The 10,463-nt window shown below is 52.4% G+C and overlaps 2 protein-coding genes across 3 annotated transcripts in view; one reads left to right on the top strand and one right to left on the bottom strand.

Annotated features, from left to right (window-relative positions):
- TYW2 (tRNA wybutosine-synthesizing protein 2) overlaps window positions 1-2,012 on the bottom strand; it is a 36,347-nt gene extending 34,335 nt beyond the window's left edge. The window contains exon 1 of the mRNA XM_077470945.1: window positions 1,875-2,012. The gene's annotated coding sequence lies outside the window, so the exon portion shown is untranslated. The remainder of the gene's footprint in view (window positions 1-1,874) is intronic.
- CSTF2 (cleavage stimulation factor subunit 2) overlaps window positions 1,985-10,463 on the top strand; it is a gene marked incomplete at its 3' end in the record, with an annotated part of 32,890 nt that continues 24,411 nt past the window's right edge. For both annotated transcript variants that reach the window (XM_077470833.1, XM_077470768.1), the window contains 4 exon segments: window positions 1,985-2,115; window positions 3,044-3,122; window positions 7,844-8,013; window positions 10,282-10,418. In XM_077470833.1, the coding sequence (XP_077326959.1) occupies window positions 2,052-2,115; window positions 3,044-3,122; window positions 7,844-8,013; window positions 10,282-10,418 (450 nt within the window).

Genomic DNA, 10,463 nt, shown 5'->3' with positions numbered 1-10,463 from the left:
GAGGAGGAGGAGGGGGGGAGAGAGGAGGAGGAGGGGGGGGAGAGAGAGGAGGAGGAGGGGGGGGAGAGAGAGGAGGAGGAGGGGGGGGGAGAGAGAGAGGAGGAGGAGGGGGGGGAGAGAGAGAGGAGGAGGAGGGGGGGGGAGAGAGAGAGGAGGAGGAGGGGGGGGGAGAGAGAGAGGAGGAGGAGGGGGGGAGAGAGAGGAGGAGGAGGGGGGGGAGAGAGAGGAGGAGGAGGGGGGGGGGAGAGAGAGGAGGAGGAGGGGGGGGAGAGAGAGGAGGAGGAGGGGGGGGAGAGAGAGGAGGAGGAGGGGGGGGGGGAGAGAGGAGGAGGAGGGGGGGGGAGAGAGAGGAGGAGGAGGGGGGGAGAGAGGAGGAGGAGGGGGGGGAGAGAGGAGGAGGAGGGGGGGAGAGAGGAGGAGGAGGGGGGGGGAGAGAGGAGGAGGAGGGGGGAGAGAGGAGGAGGAGGGGGGGGGGGGAGAGGAGGAGGAGGGGGGGGGGAGAGAGGAGGAGGGAGGGGGGAGAGAGGAGGAGGAGGGGGGGGGGGAGAGAGGAGGAGGAGGGGGGGGAGAGAGGCGGAGGGGGGGGAGAGAGGAGGAGGAGGGGGGGAGAGGAGGAGGAGGGGGGGGAGAGAGGAGGAGGAGGGGGATAGAGAAGGAGGAGGGGAGGAAGAGAAGGAAGAGGAGGAGGGGGGGATAGAGAAGGAAGAGGAGGAGGGGGGGGATAGAGAAGGAAGAGGAGGAGGGGGGGATAGAGAAGGAAGAGGAGGAGGGGGGATAGAGAAGGAAGAGGAGGAGGGGGGGATAGAGAAGGAAGAGGAGGAGGGGGGGATAGAGAAGGAAGAGGAGGAGGGGGGATAGAGAAGGAAGAGGAGGAGGGGGGGATAGAGAAGGAAGAGGAGGAGGGGGGGGATAGAGAAGGAAGAGGAGGAGGGGGGGGATAGAGAAGGAAGAGGAGGAGGGGGGATAGAGAAGGAAGAGGAGGAGGAGGGGATAGAGAAGGAAGAGGAGGAGGGGGGGATAGAGAAGGAAGAGGAGGAGGGGGGATAGAGAAGGAAGAGGAGGAGGGGGGGATAGGAGAAGGAAGAGGAGGAGGGGGGGATAGAGAAGGAAGAGGAGGAGGGGGGGATAGGAGGAAGAGGAGGAGGGGGGATAGAGGAGAAGAGAGGAGGGGGGGATAGGAGGAAGAGGAGGAGGGGGGGATAGGAGGAAGAGGAGGAGGGGGGGATAGAGGAAGAGGAGGAGGGGGGGAGAAAGGGAGAGAGAAGGAAGAGGAGGAGGGGGGGGAGAAAGGGAGAGAGAAGGAAGAGGAGGAGGGGGGGAGAAAGGGAGAGAGAAGGAAGAGGAGGGGGGGGGAGAAAGGGAGAGAGAAGGAAGAGGAGGAGGGGGGGGAGAAAGGGAGAGAGAAGGAAGAGGAGGAGGGGGGGGAGAAAGGGAGAGAGAAGGAAGAGGAGGAGGGGGGGAGAAAGGGAGAGAGAAGGAAGAGGAGGAGGGGAGGAGGAGGGGGGGGAGAAAGAAAGGGAAGAGAGAAGGAAGTGGAGGAGGGAGGGGGGGGAGAAGGGAGAGAGAGGAAGGAAAGAGGAGGAGGGGGGGAGAAGAAGGAAGAGGAGGAGGGGGGAGAGAGAAGGAAGAGGAGGAGGGGGAGAGAGAGAGGAAGGAGGAGGGGGGAGAGAGAAGGAAGAGGAGGAGGGGGGAGAGAGAAGGAAGAGGAGGAGGGGGGAGAGAGAAGGAAGAGGAGGAGGGGGAGAGAGAAGGAAGAGGAGGAGGGGGGGGGGGTTTAGATAAAGGGGGGGAGGAAGTGGGTAATAGAGAAGAAGACCCGGAGGAGGAGGGGGGGGTCTCTCATACACGCACCCCCTCATGGTCCATACACAGACCTGGTCAGTGTGCTACCCTCTCCTCTTCTCTCAGTCTGAGGCGTAGGGGGACACTTTAGTTCCGGAACCTTGTGGCAAGTCGCCCGGAAGTGGCGTAGGGATGGTCACACGTGTGCACAGGAAGTTTTGAGTCGGAAGGATTTGTGTGTCGGACCGCGGTGTCTTCTCTGTGTGTTCATGATGATGGCGGCTCTGAGTGTGCGGGACCCGGCGGTGGACAGATCCCTGAGATCGGTGTTCGGTGAGCAGGGGAGGGGTTTTCATTGTTCGGTGGACTGAGTTCTATCCATAGAGCAGTGTGGTACTGAGCTCCTCCTCCGTGGGGCCCCCATTGTATAATGGAGATGGGCCCCTGTGTGAGCTCCTCCTCTTCCATGGGGCCCCATTATATAATGCAGATGGGCCCCTGTGTTACCTCCCCCTCCATGGGCCCCCAGTATATAATGGAGATGGGCCCTTGTATGAGCTGCTTCTCCCATGGGACCCCCGTGTATAATGGTTATGGGCCCCTGTGTGAGCTCCTCATCCATGGGGCCCACAGTATATAATGGAGATGGGCTCCTCCTCCGTGGGGCCCCCTGTGTGAGCTCCTCCATGGGGCCCCCAGTATATAATGGAGATGGGACCCTATGCGAGCTCCTCCTCAATGTGGCACCAAGTGTATAATGGACAAGGGCCCTTGTGTGAGCTCCTCCTCCATGGGCCCTCCCCCTATCAGACCTGAGCTAGCATGGGTGATGGTGCTTCTACCCCCCCCCCCCCCCAGATACAAGGATATGGGGGCGGGGGTCAGCTCAAGGCATCTGTGTATATTTGAACAAACCCAGCACAGAGCCCACTGCTGCTTTATACCAAAAATCTAGATGGTCACCAGTGCTGTGCTGTATCTCCATAACAGGAAGTCCCATAAATTGGGCTTCTGCCTGGGGAGGAGCTGACAGCCATCAGAAACATAAAAAAAAGTGCTTTTGTTGCACAGTGTGGCCACAGATCAGAACAGGGCCTATGTTTTAATACCCTTGGGGGGGGGGGGGGATTCCACAAGGTGAAATGTTATAGTGGTAATACTTGGGGGGGGCTTGCAGTTAAGATTTGGGTAGACATGGAATAACATTTCCTCATTCTATTTCCTTTTATCCCTACTAATCATTTCCTCTTTCCTCCCACAGTTGGAAATATTCCCTATGAGGCCACAGAGGAGCAGCTGAAGGATATCTTCTCTGAAGTGGGGCCTGTAGTCAGTTTCAGGTAAAGTATCTCACTATTGGTGATAGAAAAGTATCCATTGGTAAGGCACATGGTGGCGGCTGCAACGCCGGCGCCCTACCACAGGCTGTGCTATGTGAACAGGCAAACGTGGACATGCAGCATCACTCCCAGCACAGGGGCTGGGGTCTCACAGAGAGCCCTGGACCCCATTCTAATGATCGTGGGGCTCGCATTGGCTGGTTTCCTGGTCACCTGATTTCTGTGATAGCCTCTGATTGGCTGTCACGGTAATCAGTCACTGTGAAGCCCGTCCCTGTGTTTTGTTTTTTGTTTCTGTGACTGGACGAGAGAGATGCATTGTATCATTCCCTGGCCTTGTAAGAGAGAGAGAGAGAGAGACCAAAAAAAAGAAAATTAAAAAAATACCTTGATCTAGGTCAGTGCCAGCGTTGGTGTTTAGGTAAAGGTCAGTATTTATTTTTTTTTGGACTGGATTTATTTATTTATTTTTCAGTCGGAGTTCCACCCACATTTTTAACTCCTCACTATTTAGCACTAATGTGCATTCTTAAAGTGAATTGGCAATTTATTATTATTATTATTAGTAGTAGTAGTTTTTTTTTTTTTTTTTTTTCACTTACCTGATTTAAGCCTATATGTAATTTCACCTCCTCCTTTAGCAGCCATGGCCGCGGATGTCATTTTGTATTGGCTCCTAGGAGATCTTGGTCAGCTTGGCATGGCCCTGCTCCCATAACATTTAACATTGGCGTCTATGGAAATTCTTGGTTAGCTTGGCATGGCGTGGCTCCCGTAACATTTAACATTGGCGTCTATGGAAAATTTTGGCAAGCTTACCGTGAGATTGGCAGGTGCATGCTGGGTAACCAGCATGCACGGAATCCAGGAAGGGGGACACTGTGGATTTAGATGCTCACACTGGAGATGTGTCACACTGTGCAGGAACTTCACAAAGTAAGAAAATTATGCTGTACGAATAGAAAACTGGGCATAGTTTACAGCATATCTTTGTTACATTGCACGTGGCATGAGTGTTGTAGGGGAATTTTTATCTTAAGTCATATTTTGGCCGGATCTCCTCTTTAACCACTTCTCAACCGCGCTTTTTCTGGCACTTCTTGAGGAAGGGCAGATGATTCGTGTGGCATTTACTTCCTGGAATCCATCTGCCCTTAGCCCAGGCATGCACGCAGGAGGGTGTGTTTAGCTATATAAGCCCCTCCTCCCATGAAGACTCCTGGGATGTAAGACCTCCATATCTCAGTAAATAGCTCAGATATGGTGACCCATCAGAAATGGTAACAGAAGTAGGGGTGCACCGAATGGGTTTTTTGGTGCCGAAACCGATACCGAAACATATTTAAAAAAAAATATTTTTGTACAGGAGATGGTCAGAGACATGGGACGTGGTACAGGAGATGGTCAGGGACTGGGGACGTGGTACAGGAGATGGTCAGGGATTGGGGCCGTGGTACAGGAGATGGTCAGGGACTGGGGACGTGGTACAGGAGATGGTCAGGGACTGGGGACGTGGTACAGGAGATGGTCAGGGACTGGGGACGTGGTACAGGAGATGGTCAGGGACTGGGGACGTGGTACAGGAGATGGTCAGGGACTGGGGACGTGGTACAGGAGATGGTCAGGGACTGGGGCCGTGGTACAGGAGATGGTCAGGGACTGGGGCCGTGGTACAGGAGATGGTCAGGGACTGGGGCCGTGGTACAGGAGATGGTCAGGGACTGGGGCCGTGGTACAGGAGATGGTCAGGGACTGGGGCCGTGGTACAGGAGATGGTCAGGGACTGGGGCCGTGGTACAGGAGATGGTCAGGGACTGGGGCCGTGGTACAGGAGATGGTCAGGGACTGGGGCCGTGGTACAGGAGATGGTCAGGGACTGGGGCCGTGGTACAGGAGATGGTCAGGGACTGGGGCCGTGGTACAGGAGATGGTCAGGGACTGGGGCCGTGGTACAGGAGATGGTCAGGGACTGGGGCCGTGGTACAGGAGATGGTCAGGGACTGGGGCCGTGGTACAGGAGATGGTCAGGGACTGGGGCCTTGGTACAGGAGATGGTCAGGGACTGGGGCCTTGGTACAGGAGATGGTCAGGGACTGGGGCCGTGGTACAGGAGATGGTCAGGGACTGGGGCCGTGGTACAGGAGAGGGTCAGGGACTGGGGCCGTGGTACAGGAGAGCGTCAGGGACTGGGGCCGTGGTACAGGAGAGGGTCAGGGACTGGGGCCGTGGTACAGGAGAGGGTCAGGGACTGGGGCCGTGGTACAGGAGAGGGTCAGGGACTGGGGCCGTGGTACAGGAGAGGGTCAGGGACTGGGGCCGTGGTACAGGAGAGGGTCAGGGACTGGGGCCGTGGTACAGGAGAGGGTCAGGGACTGGGGCCGTGGTACAGGAGAGGGTCAGGGACTGGGGCCGTGGTACAGGAGAGGGTCAGGGACTGGGGCCGTGGTACAGGAGAGGGTCAGGGACTGGGGCCGTGGTACAGGAGAGGGTCAGGGACTGGGGCCGTGGTACAGGAGAGGGTCAGGGACTGGGGCCGTGGTACAGGAGAGGGTCAGGGACTGGGGCCGTGGTACAGGAGAGGGTCAGGGACTGGGGCCGTGGTACAGGAGAGGGTCAGGGACTGGGGCCGTGGTACAGGAGAGGGTCAGGGACTGGGGCCGTGGTACAGGAGAGGGTCAGGGACTGGGGCCGTGGTACAGGAGAGGGTCAGGGACTGGGGCCGTGGTACAGGAGAGGGTCAGGGACTGGGGCCGTGGTACAGGAGAGGGTCAGGGACTGGGGCCGTGGTACAGGAGAGGGTCAGGGACTGGGGCCGTGGTACAGGAGAGGGTCAGGGACTGGGGCTGTGGTACAGGAGGTGCCCCCTTTTTTGCAGCCAGAGCGTGAAGGGGAGAGGAGAGCCGCCTCCGCCGCCTGTTTGATCACAGCGCCGGGAACATCACAGCTTTCATTTCAATAGCTGTGTGTTCTCGGCCGCACCGTTACACACGGCCCCTCCCCCTTGTCCGGACACTTTGATAGACAGATCATCCGTCCAATCCTGCGGGTGATCTGTCTATCAAAGTGCCCGGACAAGGGGGAGGGGCTGTGTGTGGCGGCGCGGCCGGGAACGCACAGCTATTGAAATGAAAGCTGTGATGTTCCCGACGCTGTTATTAAACAGGTGGCGGAGGCGGCTCTCCTGCGCTACAGGACACCCCCATGATGGGCGGCACCAGGGCCGGGTGGGGGAGCCCCGTCCCCACCCAGGCCACGCCCCATTTTCGGCTCCATTATCGGACGTTTTTCTCTTTCGGCAAATTGCCAAAAAGGGCATTTCGGTGCATCCCTAAACAGAAGTGATGTTCTGTTGCCACCATCTTGCACACCCCGCACTCCTCCACAGTAAGGATACGCCGAGAAGGGGGCAGGTGGACATCTTGTTACACCCACTGGAGTTTTGCATTTCAGTTATTTTTAACAGGAAACAGAGCATATAAGGTGAAATACATATTCGGAAATCCATTGGACTGTTTTACATCATGGGGGCTTAACCTGCGACCCTCCGGCTGTTTCAGAACTACAAGTCCCATGAGGCATTGCAAAGATGACCGTTACAAGCATGACTCCCAAAGGCAGAGGTATGATGGGTAGTTTGGCAACAGCTGGAGGGCCGCAGGTTGAGCACCCCATGGTTTACATGTTGAATTATAAAAGCAGAGGTGTTCTGTCAGATTAGCAAACCTGTGAGATCAGCAGGTTTGCCGCTGCTTTTAAAATGCAACATCTAAACAGACAGACTTCTAATTGCTGTATTTGACCTTCTAAGCTGCGTTTACTTTTAAAAATAAGTGCCCCCTTCTCACTGCATCCTTATGATGGAGGAGTGCGGGGTGTAGCAAGATGGTGGCGACGAAACGTCACTTCCTTTACCAATTCTGACGGGTTGCCTAATCTGACGGAACACAGCCAGGAGGGTGTGCTTAGCTGAGAAAGCCCCTCCTTCCGTGAAGATTGTGTGGGTTGTGTCACACAACCTTCCTGGGTTGTGTGACATAATTTTGGCCTAAGCTAGAAACCAGAAAGTAACTAGCTCAGGCATGCAGGCACGAGGGTGTGCTTAGCTGAGAAAACCCCTCCTCCCCTCTTGAAGACTCCTGGGATATATGACATCATTTTGGCTAGGCCAGAAACCAGAAAGTCATGGAAAAAAGTATAAAACAAGTAAATATAATATACCTTCCTATCAATTTACTGACACTAGCAGCATAAGGATTAAAATCCGTTCATATTACTTGAGAGAGTTTAGTTCCACTTTAATCCTCCTTCCTCGTTAAAGTGAAAATCTGTAAGGGTGAGCGTGGAGGGGAAAAAAGCTGATCACTGGCTTGTAATAGCAAGACACTGGTCATGAACAGGGAGAGGCACTGCTGCTATGCAGTGCCACCTATCAGTGCCAACTAGTGCTACCTCATCAGTTCAGCCTCATCGGTGCAGCCTCACTAGTGTAGCCAGATTAGGTGATCAAATACCACCAAAAGAAAGCTATTTGTGGGGGAAAAAAAAGGATATCGGTTTTATTTTGATACAGCGTCGCACGGCTGAGCAGTTGTCAGTTAAAGCAACGCAGTGGCGTTTTCGCAAAAATGGCCTGGTCAGTAAGGGGGTAAAACCTTCCGGGGCTGAAGTGGTTACTGCAAGAAAATTAAACTCACCCGTGCAAATCTTTTGGATTGTTTCAGGTTGGTGTATGACAGAGAAACTGGAAAACCCAAAGGCTATGGCTTCTGTGAATACCAAGACCAAGAGACGGCCCTCAGCGCCATGCGCAATTTAAACGGGAGGGAGTTCAGCGGGCGCGCTCTGCGAGTGGACAACGCAGCCAGCGAGAAGAACAAGGAGGAGCTAAAAAGTTGGTCACTTTACTTTGTTTGTATTTCACTATATTTGTGGTATACTATTATTATTATTTTTGTTGATTTATTTATTTATTTATTTTTTTATTTTTTTACACATTCCCTTTTTGAAAAAATAATTTTGATCACTTTTATTCCTATTTAGAAGGAATGTAAACATCCCCTGTAATAGGAATGGTGGGTGACAGGTCCTCTTTATGGAGAGATGTGGGGTCTATAAGACATCTCTCCTCTAGGCTGGAAAGCCTGAGATCAAATAATAATAATAATTATTATTATTATTATTATTATTATTAACGATCTCGGGCTTTCCAGCCGAGTCCCCGGCAATGTTTACTTCCGTCATCACGTCGTGCCCGGGCCTTCCAGAGTCATAGAGACTGCAGTTGGGCTTAGTCTTTCATCTACAGTGAGGGGAAAAAAGTATTTGATCGGGTGCTGATTTTTGTAAGTTTACCCCACTGACAAAGAAACGATCAGTCTATAATTTTAATGGTCGGTTTATTATAACAGTGAGAGACAGAATAACAACAAAAATCTCCATTAAAAACGCATTTCAAAAAAGTTATAAATTGATTTTGCATTTTAATGAGTGCAATAAGTATTTGATCCAGTATCAATCAACAAGATTTCTGGCTTCCAGGTGTCTTAAAGAGAGTGCTCCTAATCTCAGCTTGTTACCTGTATAAAAGACGCCTGTTCACAGAAGCAATCAATCAGATCCCAGTCTCTCCACCATGGCCAAGACCAAAGAGCTGTCTGAAGATGTCAGGGAGAAGATTGTAGATCTACACAAGGTTGGAATGGGCTACAAGACCATCACCAAGCAGCTTGGTGAGAGGGTGACAACAGTTGGTGCGATTATTCGCAAATGGAAGAAACACAAAACTATCTGTCATTCTCCCTCGGTCTGGGGCTCCATACAAGATCTCGCCTTGTGGAGTTTCAATGATCATGAGAACGGTGAGGGATCCACTCAGAACTACATGGGAGGATCTTGTCAATGATCTCAGCTTGGACCATAGTCACCAAGAAAACAATTGGTAACACACTACACTGTGAAGAACTGAAATCCTGCAGCATCCGCAAGGTCCCCCTGCTCAGGAAAGAACATGTACAGGTCGGTCTGAGGTTTGCTAATGAACATCTGAATGATACAGAGGAGAACTGGGTGAAAGTGTTGAGGTCAGAGGAGACCAAAATCGAGCTCTTTGGCATCAACTCAACTCTCTGTGTTTGGAAGAGGAGGAATGCTGGCTATGACGCCAAGAACACCATCCCCCACCGTCATACATGGAGGTGGAAACATTAAGCTTTGGGAGTGTTTTTCTGCTAAGGGGACAGGACAACTTCACCCCATCAAAGGGACGATGGACGGGGCCATGTACAATCAAATCTTGGATGAGAACCTCCTTCCCTCAGTCGGGGCATTGAAGATGGGTCATGGATGGGTATTCCAGCATGACAATGACCCAAAACACAAGGCCAAGGCAACAAGGGTGTGGCTCAAGAAGAAGCACATTAATGTCCTGGAGTGGCCAGTCTCCAGACCTTAATCCCATAGAAAATATATGTGGTGGGAGCTGAAGGTCCGAGTTACCAAACGGCAGCCTGGAAACCTTAATGACTTGGAGAGGATCTGCAGAGAGGACAAAATCCCTCCTGAGATGTGTGCAAACCTGGTGGCTAACTCCAAGAAACATCTGACCTCTGATTTCCAACAAGGGGTTTCTCCACCAACTACGAAGTCATGTTTTGCGAAGGTGTCAAATACTTATTTCACTCATTAAAATGCAAATTAATTTATAACTTTTGAAATGCGTTTTTTCTGGATATTTTTGTTATTCTGCCTCTCAAAAATAAACCAACCATTAAAATTATAGACCGATCATTTCTTTGTCAGTGGGCAAAAGTAGAAAATCAGCAGGGGATCATATACTTTTTTTACCCTTACTGTTGCTGCTGACAGAAGAATCCATTGTGGATCAAAAGTCAGCAGCTTGACCCATGTCAGAGAGGCCTTCAGGCTCGTTCACACTGCAAAATGTTGCGGCTGTGGCAAGAATTCAGCCGATTCCTGCGGCAAAATATAACGGTGGATGCAGACAGTAGCGGTGGTTGAGTTTGTACAAAGCAATGATGGACTGTCCTCTGGGAATTTTGAGTTTGCTTTTGATGGTTCATTGTTGTCTGTAATCCGTACCAGCACCTTGTAATTGAGCGGGCTTTTATCTTGTTTTTGTTTTGTTTTGTTTTTTCTCTAGGTTTAGGAACCGGTGCCCCCATAATAGAGTCCCCGTATGGCGATCCAGTGTCTCCAGAGGATGCGCCGGAGTCTATAAGCCGAGCCGTTGCCAGTTTACCCCCCGAACAGATGTTTGAACTCATGAAACAAATGAAGGTGAGTAGAACGGAGTTCATTTAGCTCGAGTTGAATGTTTTGTTT

Source organism: Lithobates pipiens, unplaced genomic scaffold (genome assembly GCF_037356315.1).
Source record: "Lithobates pipiens isolate NorthernLeopardFrog02 unplaced genomic scaffold, aLitPip1_a1.2 Scaffold_1, whole genome shotgun sequence".
Taxonomy (NCBI): domain Eukaryota; kingdom Metazoa; phylum Chordata; class Amphibia; order Anura; family Ranidae; genus Lithobates; species Lithobates pipiens.
Note: the sequence above shows the minus strand (reverse complement) of the source record. Positions and strands in the feature narration are given on the sequence as shown.